Source organism: Phasianus colchicus, chromosome 7, assembly GCF_987193195.1.
Source record: "Phasianus colchicus chromosome 7, bPhaCol1.hap1.1, whole genome shotgun sequence".
NCBI lineage: Eukaryota > Metazoa > Chordata > Aves > Galliformes > Phasianidae > Phasianus > Phasianus colchicus.
This window is the reverse complement of record NC_143442.1, coordinates 34,705,736-34,723,342: the sequence shown is the minus strand read 5'-3', so window position 1 is coordinate 34,723,342 and position 17,607 is coordinate 34,705,736. Positions and strand designations below refer to the sequence as shown.

General features: G+C 42.4%; 1 protein-coding gene and 1 long non-coding RNA gene across 3 annotated transcripts in view; one reads left to right on the top strand and one right to left on the bottom strand.

Annotated features, from left to right (window-relative positions):
* DRC11 (dynein regulatory complex subunit 11) overlaps positions 1–17,607 on the bottom strand; it is an 85,487-nt gene that overhangs the window by 18,120 nt on the left and 49,760 nt on the right. For both annotated transcript variants that reach the window (XM_090144528.1, XM_031604527.2), the window contains exons 8-13: positions 16,278–16,397; positions 11,684–11,759; positions 6,739–6,845; positions 6,446–6,541; positions 2,335–2,390; positions 705–787 (exon numbers count right to left, since the gene is read on the bottom strand). In XM_090144528.1, coding sequence (XP_090000654.1) covers positions 705–787; positions 2,335–2,390; positions 6,446–6,541; positions 6,739–6,845; positions 11,684–11,759; positions 16,278–16,397 — 538 coding nt within the window. The remainder of the gene's footprint in view (positions 1–704; positions 788–2,334; positions 2,391–6,445; positions 6,542–6,738; positions 6,846–11,683; positions 11,760–16,277; positions 16,398–17,607) is intronic.
* Positions 16,348–17,607, top strand: part of LOC149917323 (uncharacterized) — a 32,741-nt gene continuing 31,481 nt past the window's right edge. Inside the window, exon 1 of the long non-coding RNA XR_016468492.1 lies at positions 16,348–16,439. This is a non-coding gene — a long non-coding RNA (uncharacterized LOC149917323). The remainder of the gene's footprint in view (positions 16,440–17,607) is intronic.

The following is a 17,607-nucleotide window of genomic DNA, read 5'->3' as shown; positions in this document are numbered from 1 at the left end:
TGCTATACTCTGCATTTTTGTGCCCTTCTTCTGCTGGCAAGGAGTGTTATTGATGTGACTTAGAGCAGCCTTTGTGTAGCCAAGAAGCCAAGGTTCAAACCTCCCTTGACTTTGAAGATGGTCCAAGTTCCCCCAGCTCGCTCCCCAGTTTGATATTGTCTGCTGTTAATCGTTATCTGTTGGCCAAGATGTGCTCTCCAAATAACTGCACTTGGGATGTCTGCTGGATAGAAGTGAGCTTGGGAAGGACAGACAATACTTATTGGGCAAGAGGATTCTGAAATGCAGAACTAGGCAGAAGCCTTCCATTTAAACCAAGGCCCAGGTACATCTCAAGATTCAGGGAGGTGGAGGGAAGGGGCTGAGTTCTCTCTACCTACTGTGTGCTCCTCAGAGGATGATGCCCTGGTTACACCTCAGATGGCTTGTGCCATCCTCGACCAGCCAAAGCCTCCAGGTGCTTGGAGCAGAGCACCAGCTCTACAAGCAGACCCAGGCTTCAGGAGCAGAAGTGAAAGGCATGAGGCACCCCTAAGGAACAGACACAATTTGCATACATTGCTTTAAGGTATTCAAGTAGGAAAGTCCTGAAATTACAATTACTCTTGAACTCATTCTTGACAGGAAACAGAGGTTGGTGAACCTTGAACGGCTGAGATTTGGTCAAATTAAACATCGTATTAGCTGTAAAATGTATACTTTACCAACATAGTTGCAGAGATTCACTGGCTTGGCTTTTATTAGTACTCCTTCTTCCGCCAGTTCCCTGTACAGAGAATCGATGGTCCTGTGGGCAAGAGGCATCACTCAGAAGTTGTGGGGCACTGTAAATAAAACCTCAGTCCTTCAGCAACTGAGCTAGCCTCACGGTTATTTATGCATCCCCTGCTTTATAAATATACCTTTAAAGCCCAGAGTTTGAGGGGATCAGCTCCATCAATATGAAACCAATAAGCGTTGCTTTGTATGTTACAGCAAAGAGTCCTTTCCTACCCCTTGCACACTCCTGCACTGCTCCCATTACCCACTGCCGGGTGATGTGAGATCAGTTATGACTCATGCAATAGACTTGTTCATTAATATCAATTACTGGGAAATTATTTTTAAATTATACAATAATAGCAATCCTAACACTACTATACCTATTCACTTAGCTCTCCAATTAGCAGTAATTCATTAATTCTTCCTGGAACTTATTCTGTTTGCAATAGAGTCACCTCCAGTCAGGAACATACTGGCAGTGACTCAACTCAAGCAATCAGTGATTCGTCTACTGCAGTGTTTGGGTGTTGATGGCCAGAGGGTTGGGGGAAACCATCCAGTAGAAACTATGACATGACTTGTGCAAGGGAAAGGCTTCTTCCTGTCTCTGCCAGTGGTTGGTAGAGATTCAACGTGCTTTATATCTGTAGTCAGTTCCTCCTTAGTCTCTCTTTGGGAGATCTAAATATTAACTTCAGTGACAATTTTTTGGCGTTGTGTTTTACAGATTGACACTGATGCAAGGACTTTATGCAATGAATGCAGCTGTCTGAAGCTCTTGTTATACTCTTAGTGTAAACAGTATAGGTCTGAGCCTTTCTAGGTCTCTTACCATACCCGTGCTTTTCATGTTCTCTCATTTCAATATCTAAGCCTTTTCTGTCTGCTGCTTATCTCATTGGTACATCTTGGTATTGCTGCAATAAGAATATGTAATAGGAGCTCTCAGCTGGACAATAAACCCTATATATATATATATATATATTTGAAATCTGTAGCCTTTTTCCATTTCAGCTGGGAGGCCTTATGCTTATGCATGCTAGCAGCACAATTAATACAGCCGTCGTAATAAGCAAACAGAAAACCTCAAATCCTCCCAGTAAAACAAGGTGGTTTAAGAGAGCAAGGATACACAAAAGGCTGTGAGGTCCACTAGAACTGCTACTGATAAGACTGATTTATATGATGTGTGTTTTACCTCTGAAGTGTGACTTACAGAGTGCAGGGCTGTCTGCAGCCTCCCTTATCAGACTGCAGCTGAGATGGGAAATCTGCCAGCCAGCCCAATCACCAGGTGCTTTTGCACCTGCAGACCAAATTGTTAATAGCCTTGGGGGGCCCATACTCTGTGTGTTATGTACCTGTGGCTCTACAGACTGGGAAATAACCACACTGAAGTTAACAGAGACTAGCTCAAGTTGCAGGATGCGCTTAATTTGTGTGTGGTGCTGGAGGTGGGCTGTGTACCCTTAAAGCAGTGTTCTTTGCCCCGTTATTTGGGGTACTGTCCTTTCTAGAGGGCAATGGAGAGGTGGTGGTGGTCTCAGGTAGAAAGGTCCTATCTTTATTTACCTGTCAGGAGTTAGATCTTCCTCCAGCTCGGATATTTTCTTCTTCCCCGCCTTCTTCTGAAGACCACAGTGAGAGGCAGGAATTAGTGGCATTAGTACAGATATATCTATATCTACTTGAACCTACTGAAGTAACATAAGGACTGCATCCACTATTTGGACATGATTTTCATTACCGAAGAACCCAAAAGGAACAATCATATCCCTGAATGCTATCAGGTGAGGAAGTCATACCCCTGTGTATAAAAACACAGGGCATGTTCTCATTTGGAAGTGCCTCGCTCACAGGAGAGGTGAAGCAGCTCTGGTTTACCCATAGGAACTTCTCTCCATCATTCCTGAAGTGGGCATAGCCTGTACCTACAGAAGAAGAAGGATGTGGGATCCCATCTGCTTCTCTAGACGCAGCTCAAGTTTTTCATGTTGTGTTAAAATACACATGCAGTAGCATCCCTAAGGTCCTTTGTGTGAGCAGGACCTGGAGATTAATCCTCCAGCCCATCCAGCTGACTTCCCAACCAGTAGACATCCCTTCTGCCCTTGCCTTCCTAACGCCTTGGGAAAGAAGCTTGGAAAAACATGACCTGCTCTTCTCTTGATATTTTCAACACGCTTTCACTATGGGAAGATATTGTGTCTTAGGTGGCTGCATTCTTTATACACGGATGGGGGGAATAAAAAAAAGGAAAACAGAGTAAGACATGAATCAGTAGCATCAAGCTCCTTCATTAATTATGGCTTAGGGGATATAAAATATAGTTAGGGATAATTAGCAGCGGAGAGCATCATTAATCCTTGTGCCATATATCAGCACCCAATGCTGGTGTCCATGTGAGGTGCTTCAGTGGCACTACACACCATGGGATGACTCTACAGCTTAAATGGGTAGTAGGTCAAGACAGATTTTTTTCCTTAGAATGTGCAAGTGGACTTTTCTCCTAAAGAAAAGGAGCAGGAAGAACAAGGCACGTGCCATGCTGCTTTAATGACTGAGGAAATACTGAGATGCCAGCAGTTTAGTTCTGTGTTCCTCCAGCTTTGCCTCTTTAACCTTTCTTCTAGCAAGTCAGAAGCTGCTTATCGTGGGGTCTGACTGGGAAGAAAAGCTTATTTCTACCTATGCAGAGATACTAAGCATATGGTGAATTTATTGGCCAACTGGTGGTGTCCTCGAGGCAGCTTCACCAATAAATGCAAGGCAGAAATGTACTTTGCAGTGGAAAAATGTGCCTTCCTAATTGGATCGGCATTTAGGGGAAATCTGGCAAACACTGAGATGCGATAAGGGGAAATATGAATTGTAGACAATGGCTTCCCTCCAAAATGCCTTGCTGGGAGCTGCTTTTATTTAGGAAATGATAATGTTTAATGAATGTGAACATGCTCATCGCTTATAATGGAAATCTCCTTGTTCCTATCTCTGAAATGTCAGTCTGGTTTCTGTTCAGCCATCCATTCACTCGGTTATTTTCTGCTTTGACACATCACTGTGTAGTGAGCTGCGTTTGTTATTACTTGGCAGATGACAGAAGGCTCTTCTGTGCTCAGTGCAGTGTCTTGTCTTGCTGTGTGGGCTCAGGAGAATGTTTTCAGTAGCTCAGAGGTTGCCATGAGCAAACATGGCCCTGGTTTGCGACTGCTGCCAAGTGTGGGGGGGGGAAGTAAATAGAAGAGTGTTCTTGTTGATTATGGGAGATGAGTGTCCCAGTCTGTGAAGTGTTGGGAGTGGATTCCTTGGATCACGTGTGGTGTTGGGATAGGAGGCTGAGCTTCACTGGCTACAAAAAATCCAATGGGGATTTGTGAATCAATGTCCTCAGACCCCTCCTGTCTTCAATTCTGGCCTTACTGCAGTTTTGCCCTTGTCAAGTCTTCAGAGTGATGTCAAACTCTTTGTAGCAGCTGCTACAGTCGATCTCTTCTGGATTGAATCATAGAATTCTAGAATGGCCTGGGTTGAAAAGGACCACAATGCTCATCCAGTTCCAACCCCCTGCTATGTGCAGGGTCACCAACCAGCAGACCAGGCTGCCCAGAGCCACATCCAGCCTGGCCTTGAATGCCTGCAAGGATGGGGCATCCACAGCCTCCTTGGGCAACCTGTTCCAGTGCCTCACCACCCTCTGTGTGGAAAAACATCCTCCTAATATCCAACCTAAACCTCCCCTGTCTCAGTTTAAAACCATTCCCCCTTCTAATTGCTTTGCTTCTGTCTGGTTGAATTGAAGTAGACATCCAAAGCTCTGTTGGGATGCAAGCAAGGCCTATTTCAGAAGCAACCTAGGTTCCCTCTTCCTGGCTTTTTTTTTTTCACCCTGGCATTCTGAACCATGCCTTTTGTGTTCACTTAGAATGGGCTGCTTTACCTGCAGTTGTATCCAAAGCCAGTCCTTAATTCCTCTGGGGACCAGAGCAGGAAAAGCAATGTAATAGATGAGATAAAGAGCGCTCAAATGCAGCTTCCATGTCAATGACTGCAGAAAGCTATCTGTTATCTCCTACGCTGGCTGTAAAGGCAATGTAAAGACAGCAGGTCTGCAGCAGTGGATGAGGCTTGTGCACCTTCAGCCCACTGATCCACAGCCTGCAGACACTGAGCTGCCACTGTGCGTCATGCAAAGATGCACCACTGCTTCTGTTGCATATTCATTCCTTTTCCTGTGAGTGTCTGAGGATCAGGGGCCACCTGGAACACGTCCTGCTCAGTCACAGTGCCTCTCTGAATGAGGACACTTGTCTCTGGACCATAATGGCTATTAACAGCAGAACTGTCAGTAGGGTGGGATGCTTCCAGCATGGGCAGGAGCACGTGGGCTCTGCCTCAAATGACAGTGTTGCAAATCAGGTGCAGTCTAATTAAGTGTTTCCAGACTACCTTAATGATCTGGAGACCCGTTCATGATGAGCTGAGCAATCTGCCTTTCTGCACAAGCTTATCGTTCCAGAGGTGGCAAATGGGCTTTTTATCTTCAGGTGCAGAGAGAGTAACTCTTGATAGGATGAAGTGCCTGCTTTTAAAGTTAAGTGGTGTTTGATGGTTTGGGAGGTTGTAAATCAAAAGTTTCCCTGTGTTAAGCTGTTTGTAAAAAACATGTTTTGAATTGGATAGCTCCTTACAATCCCCACCACTTCTTTTTAAAGCTATCTGAACCAATATTTTTCAGAGAAAATCTTTTGGGAACTTATTTAATTAGCACTGCTTTTCCTTCTTCCCCTCCCCCCTTCTTTCTGGCTACTGGCACAACATGGGAAAACAAAAGTTAAATAAACTCTCACCACCCAAAACCACCCCAACACGGATGAAGAAACAAACTGACTTAAAGCTTTGAAATCACGATGTGACGTTTTGAAGCAGGGTTTTGTCCAGCTGATCTGAAGCAGCCCAACGTGTCTGCCCAGAACAGCTCACAGATTGCTGCAATATTCAGTCTGGGCATCTTAAGCCTCGCTATTTTTGAAACTGACCTAGAAACCCAATCAGTATCACTTTTCAGAGTTGCTCCAGTCTTTCATTATTGAATTGCCCTTGCGCCTTCGTCGGGTGAAAGAGCATTTCTCAAGATAATTCGAGTAGAAGTACTGCAAAATCAAATATTTGCACGCTAAAAGGATTACAGAAATGGAACACAACACGAGATTAGGGTTGGCTGTTTGCCCTGCGCCTTTTAAATGGAACTGCTGATTGAATGGTGGGGTCTGTAAGCTCCCAGTTATTTGGTACTGACGTGATCTCCAGTTTTAATGCTTGGGTAAGGAATTCTGGGAACCGTGGGCTATGGTATTTTGTGTGTGGCAATGCTGTGCAAATAGATGTGAACGTGACGTGTGGGTAACACATTAAAATGATGTATGTCTTGATATGTTTAAATAAACTTGGCTTAGTCACGCATTCCCAGCTCCTAGTAAGTAGCAATGTAGTTAAATAAGTTGCACCTGGCTGGATGTCAGCTGTATGTTGCTATAGATAAGTGAAAGGTTTCACCAAGACTTGGTTGTTTGATGTACAATTACCATTTTGCAATTGGTATCCATGAGTCTAACTCTGGCCCTGATCACGCTGCGGGTAGGAAATCGATGTTTACCCCCAAACTCTCACAATTTGCTGCTCTTACCTTTTCACTTTTTTTCCCCTTTTTCTTTTTGCTACTCTTCTCTCCATCCACGGCCAGCTTGAGATTCTCCAGCCTTTGTTGCATCAATTCATCCACCTATCCAGACACACACAATTGAATCTTTCTAAGTCTTCTGTTCCGCCACCACCTTGCAATGAAGCGTGAAAGCAGAGAACAGGTAGTGGGCGCTCTGGAAGGAGGTAAGGTCCATGCCAGGACTGGTTCTTCCATTTTCAGAGAAACACACACAAGCAATGCACGTTATTAGAGTCCTCTTACTGCTGTCAGCTCACCTGCACTCTGATCTCTTCCTCCAGTTCTTCCCGTTTCTCTGCTTTGATCAACTCTGAGTCGTGATCCTGGAGAAAATCCCTTCCTTCGTCTCTGTTCTGCCAAACAGCTGTTATCCAAAAGAGAGAAAAAAAAGGGGAGAAAACTTACAGAAATCACCGATTTCTCCAATTGCTTCTGGAGGCTTAAAAAAGAAGTTAGTTAGGCAGCTTTTATTAAATTATTAGTGGTATGAAAGAAGCAGACTCGAGGGACCATTACCAAGTTCAGAGCCCCATTGTGGAAGGATCTGCAAATCTTGAGGTTAACTTTTTTTTGTTGTTTTTTTTTTTTGCCTTGGGCTGTAAATTGCTATTGGGTATCAGGAGGATAATAATGGGACACTGAAGCTGTCATTTGCTGGTTGTAAAGCTGAATGTCTGGAATGTTGCTCACTACCTGCTCTGGACAGTGCAGTGTTGCTTAAGCATATCATGTCTGATCTTGGCATCTTTTTTTCTCTGCTTACCAGCATTATGCTCAATTCTTTACCAAAAAACAGTCACAAAGACAGCTCCTGTCTTGAGGGATGTGCTTGCTGCGTGGCTCTTGGTTGGCACAAAGCAGGGGACCAGAGGAAAGTGTTGTTTATTCCAGGTACTTTTCCTTGTTTTCTCCTGGTCAATTCTTTAATGTTTAGTTAAAGAGGACTTTAGCTGTTGCAAACACTTGTAGGAATTCACGTGGAGTTGGAATATGGGCCAGAAGCACTGGGATATGCAATAGACATAGGAGTGAGATGGGACAACAAGCCTGACAAAGCAATGTCGTGCATCCACCCATGAGTGATGTAGAGTGCATTTGGGGAGTTCTGGGCTTCATAGGCTGAAAGGTGGCTGAAGTCCTTCCCTAAAAGACACAGGACCCATGTGATAAGGCACCTTCATCTCTTAGTGTTCTCCAAAGCAGAAGTAATAAGGAGGCCAAACTCCAGGATCAGAGCAAGCTGGTGCAGGTCAATGATCAAAAAAAAACCCTCTTATTTATAATGAAGTGATAAGTGATGTGGAAGTATGCTTTTTTATTTTTGTTGATGCAAGCTGTAATTCGGTCTTCAGAAAGAAAACTGAATGAAGTCTGGCAAGCTCTGTGCGTGTCTGAATTCTCTGCTATTAGCAGAAAGTACCTTTTTAATGGAAACGCCTCTCCTCTTTCTACATTTTTTTTTTTTTTTTAGCTAATTTAAAGGAGGACAATCCATAACTTTCACTTCCTTGCATTTCAAGCCCCGGCAGTATCTCTATAAATGACAGCTAATCTCCAGCAGTATGCACTAATTCAATTTCCAGATGATTTAAAATGACAGCTTTCTACTTTAAGACATAGGCTCCTTTATGAATCCGTTTTGTAAAGAGAACCCTTTCCTGTACCTACTGCCATTTCTAAGGCACTATAAATCCAGCAAGGTTTTCGCAGTACCCATAGGAGATCATTCTGGTTTTAGCCCCGTTTATCTAATACTGGCTGCTATTTCCATCCTCGACCAATTTTCAGAGCCCAATTAGGTGCGGAGTATTTGCAACTTTACACGTGGGGAACAGTTTTTGCAGGTGAGTAGCCTCAGTTCCATCAGAAAACACGGTCAAGATGGAGAAGGACAGCGGGTTTTAGGGAACGAGGAAAGAAACTCAAAGGTATAGACGTAAATTTCTTTAAATTACTCATGGGTCATCAGGCAGCATGACAGATGTCACATAATATTTCAAGAAGGAGAGCTGACTTGCCCTCGTTACAAGGTACCTCCTCCAGGGTTAGCAGGTTGGAATTTCAGCCTTGGGGAAAGGGAATGTTACACAGGAGTGATGTGAATTTTTAAACACTTTCTTGCTTGGGTCAACAGGTTGCGAGTGTTATGTTTTCACAGGAGTGCTAAGGTTTAGGTATTTATTTTTCATGGAGGGATCCGCAGATTTTTTTTTTTTTTTAATTCTGTTCTTTCCATGATTGTTTGTTGTCATTTTGTGAATTGATTAGCAGTTAATATCCATGGCAGACAAAGCAGTGATGCTCCTTGGAGCTGTCTTTGCTATTACCTGGCAAAGAGTTCTGTGCACTATATTAGCCACTGGGTTAGAGGTCTTGGGAGATGCATAGCTCATAGGCATTAGATGCTACGTTGCTCTTTCACAGATCAACAAAACATCTCAAAGTTATTTTTAAGGCGAGGTCAGAAGGATGTTGTCTGTAATGGTCAGTCAGAAGAGCCTGGTGTTTTGTTACAGACAGCCATGCAGCTATGGAGCTATTTTTGTGTGCAGTGCAATTCATATCAACCTTTCTAAAGAAGTGCAAGCTTATATTTGGATTGCTTTATATGCATATTTCTCCAGGCCAGTGCTCTAGTGGGGCTGCTGACATCTCCTCTTCAGCAGCATTAGTTTTACCTTTGCAGACTAGCGGGTAATTCAAATGAACAAGTTTTTCACCCAGAGGGTGGTGAGGCTCTGGAACAGGTTGCCCAAGGAGGCTGTGGATGCCCCATCCCTGCAGGCATTCAAGGCCAGGTTGGATGTGGCTCTGGGCAGCCTGGTCTGCTGGTTGGTGACCTGCACACAGCAGGGGGTTGAAAATAGATGCTCATGTGGTCCTTTTCAACCCAGGCTGTTCTATGATGATTCTATGAATTTCAGAGCAGCTTGCAACTATTAATTAAAACGCTTCTATTTGAAGCATGATGCTTTTCTTCTTAATGTGACTGCTTTCTGGCAAAAGGGTTCAAAGCTTTTGACAGGAGGCAAAACCACGCAGTGTCACCCCATATTCAAGTGGGTCTTTGAGTGGAACTCCAGTTACAACACCAAGCAAGTTAAGGACTGACTGGCTGCTGTAAAATGAGGGAAATAGTGCTTTGCTGCCTTACAGCACAAAGGGTTGCAAAAATGAAACCTAAGAAGGCTGAGGAGGTGATTCAGGCTACTTACATTTGCTCCACGTATGCTTTTGCTGTTCCACTATAAAAGCAGATGTTGCTTGCACAGAAATTGGCTGTTTCCAGCAACACTATGTAAAGTAAGTGTTGGAGATAGGGCTTGGCAAATGTAGCTTAGCAACTAGTAAAACTGACAAATACAGTTTTGGGAGAACAGAAGTATTCCTGAGTTCCACTGAGGTTTGTTTAATGGGTTTAGCTTGGTAGAGAGAGGGGGGGAAATGGAATGGAGACGCCTGTAAACGAAACACTTAGAACTTTGAGCAAACTGTTCTGCCTCTTTTTAAATGCTTAAGCAACCTTAGGACGCGTCGGCCAGACTCAAAGGATGGGAAGACTTTCTTAATTCTAAGAGCTGGGGGAGAGGTGACAGAACAAAAAACATTCAGTGTTTGGACAGCTATCATTTCAGCAGGCTGCAGCCACATCCAGAAGGGTCTTGAAATAAATTGATTGCAGGCACCTGGTATAAATCTTACTTAACTCAGCTTCCTTACTTCAGTGATGCTTTCAAGATTTATGCAGTAATAAACTTGAACTTCTGTGAAGACTGCGACAGTAACTGAGCTATTTTGATATAACAGTAGAGAAAAGCCCCAGTGTGGAAAGACCAAACTCAAGCTGCTTTTTCAAAAGAATTCTGTTGCGGAAATGAAAGCAGGCTGAAATTAAAAATACAAGAAATGGCTTGCACTGCCCTTGTCAGATGTTGCAACAGACTTCTTTCTGGGGGCCTTGAAAACCTGAACCTCATCCGTGACATTCTGTTGAACAGCCAGCAGGTAGCATTGCAATGAAGGGTGTGAGAGCTGTGTGATCAGGCACAACATGAGCATCAAGTGCAGCTGAATGGGGCAGGAGATGGCTTCATGGAGGGAATTAATAGCTGTTAACTGAGAATAAATATGGTGTTGAATAGCTTAACTGGATGGCTATAGGCTCTTACTGTGTGTAAGACAAAACTGCAGCTATTCTTTGAAGCTTTGTATGAGGAGCTCGTTCTGTCAGCCTCCAAAGGATGCTGCCTATGCCTGAGCACAAGGCTGTGGTGTGCCTGCAAGTGCTGTCAGTACCTAATGGGGTGGCAGAGGTATTCATACTGGCTCTAGGTACTCAATCCTGGTGTTTGAATAGGAATGTAAGCTCCCCAGACAGCTAATGTGCTGCTGTATAATCCCTGGGAGGCTTTGTGAGATGCAACACCCTGAGAACAGCCCTCCTGCTTGTACAAAAAGTTAGTGTGAGTAACCTCAACATGTTATATCTCTGCAGTGCTCAAAGGATGTATCTTGATAGAAATGACAGCACACGAGCTAGGATTCAGTTACAGTTTGGGTGACAAACACATTTCTCTTCCCCTCATAAGCCCCCTGACTTGTTACTTGAGATAGCTGTGGAGTATGAATTCTATCACAGGAGCTTATCAGCTTCACTCACACCCAGTGCCATGTCACTCCATAACCTGCAGGAGCATGATCTGGACAAACATGAGGATTTTGTGAGCTCACACTGCATTGAGGAGCACTGGATGCTGCAGGGACTCAGCAGAAGAAGCACTGTGGAGCACTGGGAAGCTGAGGAGCTATAGAATCGTTAAGGTTGGAAAAGACCTCTAAGATCACTTAGTCCTCTCTGGCAGGGCTTTTAATTGACTTGCTATTGAAATGTCGCTTCTGTTGCCCTCAGAAAATCTAAGAGAGCCTCTGTGTGTGCAGTGAAGCTCTTTGGTTCTAGTTTGGCCACTTTTGTTCAAGAAATGTGCCACCTTGCATGATTAGCACAAATGAGTTTGAAAGACCTCTAGGAATACTTGAAGTATTGAGGGACTCCCTTCCTAAATACCATTTAAACTAATGTCTCCATTTCTATAACATTTCACAGTTCAGGCAGCTGCACAGTTTGACCTTATAGGAATGACGTTCAGATTGAGCTGAATTAGAAGAGCATTCCATATGTAACTGTTATCTTTTTGTACTGACCTTTGTATTGACTGTTTCCTTCTTCCAATATTGGAAGGAAATTACTCGGAGCCATTTTCCAGCCCTCATCCTCTTCCTAGATTTGTGGAAGGTGAAACAAAAACCAGAATGTTAATGTATGGAAACATTATATATAAAAAAAATCATAATTTTCATTGGGCTTTTAAAGAATTGATGCAATTGGAAGGAGTAAGACACACCGTTTCATTACACCATCATGAAGTATTTCAACTACAGTTCCCCAAGCAGGCTCTAAAGCAATCCTCTTCAAAAGAAGAAGAGGGCAGAGTTTTAGTTTATCAGCTGATCTACTGAGGTTTCAAGAATTAAATTTAGGTTTGTTGGTTGCTTGCAACATGTAAATTAAATTACCTTGCTAGTTTTTCAGTTACTCTTGGGTTGCCTCCCTCCTCTCCCCAGGGAATTCCCAACTTGGCGTTAACTCCGAATGGTTGAAACCTCATTTTAATCCATAATTAGAAAAATATTGAACTTGGTGCACTTTGAAAAAACAAAATATTTTGTTTCAACTCCAGCAAAACATGTGGACGTTTTCCAGTCTAAAGTAAATGATGTTGACATGTTCCTCAAATAGCTTATTTTCATTGAATCTGTATTTCGAGTTGATAACTTTCTGACAGGATTTTCCAAGTTTCTTCATACTGAATCAATCACGAGTCCTCAAAATGTTAGTAAGGAAATAGATACGTGGGAAACGATATGGGAAATGGAGGAAGAGCCAAATGTGGACTCACCCAAGATAACATAGTTTGTATGTGGCTTTGCTAATCAATTTGTAGTGTGTTAGTTCCTGGAATAACTAAAAAAGCAAGAACTTTACATGTGCTTCTGTATCTAGGTGCCATTACATCAGGAGATGCTGTTGCAGAGAGGTCATGTTAATTATTTAATATGTTTTTAATTAAAGTATTATAGTAATTAAAGTCTGGGCCAAGGAGGACATGCAAAACATTCACCATTTCTATCCTATGATCCATAGGCATACTTGAAAGAGATTCAAGATTTTCTTAATTGATAACAATTTGAGTTAAATATAAACAAGTATTTGAGGATTTGACACTTGGAGCTCAAATTCCCAGTTGCTCTGGTGTATTCCCAGCTTCTGCAGGGTAGCATCTTCAGATGCATTCTTAGATCTGCAGTAGGCATGCTCCAACTCTGCTGCCTTCTTTCAACGTTTTTTGTTACGTCCTTTAGAAAATCATTAAAATGCGCTGGTCTAAAAGAAATACATAACTGCTAAGTATTAAAAATAATAATAAAAGAACCCAAAGAGAGAGCCTTAAAATTGGACTTATTCATTTTTAGCCTCAATGGGAAAGGATGCGTATTAACATACCTTTTATTGCTAAAAATGTGACAAGTCATTTTAACTACAAGTTTAACTGATTTTCTATGCTATATGTAAATAATACTGTGTTGGTTTCAATGACTTTAATCAAAACCATTGTATGTCCAACAACAGTTGGAAAATGCTGCTCCGAATTCCCTCTTCCTATATTGACAGCATAGGAGTCAACGTGACACAAAGGAATTCTTTCACTTTGAAGTCAGCTGATGTATTTTTCTGTGTGTGGTGGTGGTGGGTGGATGGCTGGATGACGTGATCTTGGAGGTCTTTCCTAACCTTGGTGATTCTGTGATGGAATCCATACTTATTCTGTGTCACGTGCTAAAGCACCTTGAACCAGAAACACACGTTCTGATTTAAGCCTGAACGTGGAAATAAGCGTTTTTGTTTTTGAAGCTTCAATTTTGCCCGAGTCAGATGGCTTTGTGGCTTTATATTCTCATTCAGGATGGTGAACTGACTCCGTGCTGAGCCTCTGCTACGGAGGTTTTGCTAATGGATTTCACTAAGGTCAAAATGTCTCACTGTTTAACACTTGAGGATGAAGTCTAGGGATTGCTCAGCTGCACTCAGGTTTGGTGAGAGAGACAAAGTGCAGTGCATTACTGGGTGAAGCAGCTCAGGCTGGTCTAGCATGTGTTCTGCTATTGGAATGAGGCATCATACGGTGCAGAAGTTGCTTTTGTTCTTAGGTGCCCCATGGGAAATCAGATCAACACCTTCCAGAGAAGAAAATGAAGTTGCTCTGATATCAAATATGCTTCTTTAGAGATTGCTATCAGGCTTCAGAAATATTTAAATTTCCTTCTGGGATCAAACTTTTGTTTTCTTAAAGAACTGAAGTTACGAGCGAGGCTTTTTTCTGACTGCCCCACTATGACTTATAGCCTCTACTTATTTTAATAAGAGTCCTGCTGTTAGTACTTTTCCATGTACTTCCCAACTGCTCTTAATACCTACTTTTCCCTGTCAGTATTATAACCTTGGAGAGAATGTTCCCTTTGTTCTTTCTCAATGAACCATAGAGAACCTGATATAATGGCTCGGAATTTTACTTGACAGGGCTTGTGATGGCTGAAGAGATGAGAAAGACCTTGAGTTGTAAAGCCTCAGAACTCTATGCTGTTATTTCACCCAGTTTCAAAACAACCTTGCAGAGGCTACGAGAAGAAAAGAGATTCAGTTCTGGCACTGTGTTGACTCTTATCTAATAAAAGGTGAAAGAAACACAACAAAGAATCAAATGTATCCTGTGAAAGTGCTGGTTTTAAGCAGATGAGTTAGCTGACATCCAGCTTTAGGAGCTCAGGTTGGTTTTGGCATTTTTAGCACATACACCTCACTGACTTAGACTGTCTGGAACAGCCTTCTTCATTGCCTTTGCAAGACCAGATGCTTTGTTCTGGGCCAGTAAAGCTGGGAGGACAGAGGACAAGGACAAAGCCATCAGAGAACACCCTTATGAAAGCATCTCCTTTCTGCATAGCAGAAAGCAATGCTCTTTCAAGTCTGTAATTTCAAAAGCTTTTCAAAGCAATAGCTTTCACTGCACATATTTTTATTTGATCTTCCCCAGAGATTTGCAATGCCTGTGCTGATTTAAGGGGTCACGGTAGGAAGTGACCCAGCAGAACCAAACTTGCTAGCATAAGTGTCTTGAAATCTTATGGATAACTTGGTATCATTATTATTTGGCTTAGGTCTGGAGGCATTACGCTCCTCTTCCTTCCCTCCTTCCACTTGGACTGGCTCAGGTCTGCCAGCTAAGATATCACTATTTCACTTCCCACTCCTTGGAGTTGGGTGCCTTCCCTATTGCTGTCACCCTGATGGAAAACGAACATCTGTAGATGTGTGACCAGAAAGCTTCCAGTTCTCCACATTCTATACTGGACTGATCGCTGCCTCTTCTAGCTGGCAAAGCAACATCAGGCTCAGAGCCTGGAAAACACATTTATGCATGCTTCTCCTTCAGCCTGCTGTACGTCTTCATTTATGAAGGACAAAAATCCCATATTCTCCTTGGAATGACCCAATCAGCATCTTTACAAGTTGAAAACAGCTAACTAAGCTGCAAGCTAAGACTTTTGATATCCTCATCCAAATTAGTTTGGTTCTTTCTAAGTTCATGTCATTTAGTTTCCTGGCTAGCTGTTATGAGATTTGTCTAGACTGATGGTTGATGATTTTTTTTTTTTTTTTTTTGTCGTGGCTTTTCCAGGGTTAAGACTTAAAATCAAATTGTGTAAAATGTGCAGAGAGGAGTAAGCTTTGCGCCAGAACAATCTGACATCTCCATATACTCAATGAAAGATTAATGACCCATATTAAAATAATATATATTCATACGTATATATATCACTTCAACTTTGTTTATACCATAATAAGCAAAAGTAGTTGCTTGAGTGAAAACCTACAATTTTTGTTGTGTAGCTTGCTTATGAAGATGCCCCTAGTCACTGCGCTGTTGTTTCATAGGTTCCTTCCTCAATAAAGCTGCTTCTGAAATAACTTGGAAGCACACCTTCAGGGTAACCAGAGCCTGAGTGTAACAAAGACTTCAGGGAACTTCTCATACATTAAGTGGTGTCCACTGTGACTTGAAGCAGAAAAGAATTCATACTCTAAGAATGTAAACTGAAAATGCATGACTGCAATTTATAGGCGTACAAAATATTGGCTTGCAGTACAAAAGACACAGCTGGCCATTAGCAAACTGTACTTAAATTTAAGCTGGATGTCCAAGCAAACTTGGAAATAGGTTTCTGAAAGAGATTAAGGTTCTTGTTTCCTTAGTTCCTATGTAAAGGGGTAGTGATGACCAACTTTTCCGTACTCCAGACTGAAAATGTAGATGCTTGGTTATGAAACTGGCCACCATTTTGTCTGCACAAAAGGAAACAGTGCCAAAGCCATAAAGTGTATTGTTTCTCTCATCTGTGTCTCTGGCAGTCTGTCCACCTACGTCAGCTCTCCCCACTGAGCCATGCAAACTCCTTTCCTAAAACAGGAGAGGTAAACCGTAGTTCCCTAGGACTGTGGTAGTGGTAGAAAGTTTAAGGGGGACTGGCCTCAAACATTCCCTGGGTCTCTTGAACCTAAAGCTGAAACCCCAGTATTTGTATCAGTCTGATACAAATTCATATCCTCTGTCCACATACAGCTGAGTAGACTCTACTATACCTCATCTTCACAAACAAATTTTCCTATGTGAAGCCTTACTTTCTTTCCTGTTGTCTTCCCTTTTGCTTTTTCCTTTCCTTTTTCTTCTTTTTTCTTTTTTCCCTTTTCAGATTTTTTCTGCAAAGCCATTTCCCTTTGGTCAGCCAGCTCTGCAGCAACCTGAAAGAGAAGGAAAGGAGTGTCAGAATGTTCACACACAAGGTGCGTTAGGCATGCATACATCTTTTTTCCCCTTGGTTTTGCCTTTCCAACACTGAGGAAATCCAGTATCCAATACACTGCTTGGTAGTCCTCTATTGTGATGTACTTACTGCTTTCCCCCCCCCCCTTGTAATTCAGATGGTGATGGCAACTCCAAATAGCCTCTCTGTATTATGAAGGGTAGAGGAGTGGGCCTGTGTAGCTCTGCACCACTTCAGAGGTGAAAAAGGGAGGAAGAAAGGCCCTGAATTGTGCTCATGAGTCTACAAATCTGCATTTCAGCAGATCCGGGGCATGGCATGAAGAATTTTAGAGCTGATCCATTACAGAGAGTCCCCTTTCATTTGTGCTGACAGGCAAACCTCAGCACGACTATCCTAATACATCTTTCAGAAAGTGGTGATTTTCATGTCCCAAACCACCAGGGCTTTTATGCAGTATGAACGGTTCCCAAAACCACCCAGAAGCACAATATCCTAATGATATACAACTGAAAGTTCCCTCTGGGTTTAGGGCTGGATTATGGATTTGTCTTAGCGTTTTTAAGGCAGATTGATTTTATAGAGGGAGATTTTGAGAGATGGCCTCAAGGCATGTCTAATTTCAATATTTGGCTAAAGACCGAAATTGTTCTTGTGGATGGGATTGGATAGAGATATTGTGATGAGCTGTGACAGATATGCAGATAGCCCAGCATCTTTATCCCAGCAAGCTATCAGCAGCTGATAACTGGGCAGGGCTGTATCAGCTCACTTCCCTTTACACATTACTATTATTTGCTTTTCCTACTATTTCCTTCTTCCCAGATGCCTCTGATTCTCTCGTGCCAGAGATGAAATGTAAGACCGTGTACTGATGAGTGTAAAACCAAAGATCTGTGGTCAGTGCGACTTATTAATCTATCATTAATACTGCCAGTACCGTGAAAGCATAGAAAATAGATTTCCAAGTTTAAGACAAACGTTTCCTCTAACAGTAGAAATATTTGTTTTCTATGAAATGCATTTTAATGCATTAAAGATTGAACAGTGGAAGTGGAGGGGCAACACGGGCTATACTTTGCAGTCAGTGAAATTTCATTACTGGATCTCCCCGAGCATTTCAGTGTTGTACATTTAATTAAATATGGTAATTCAAACCCCAAGCACCGTTCCGACATATCTCGCGG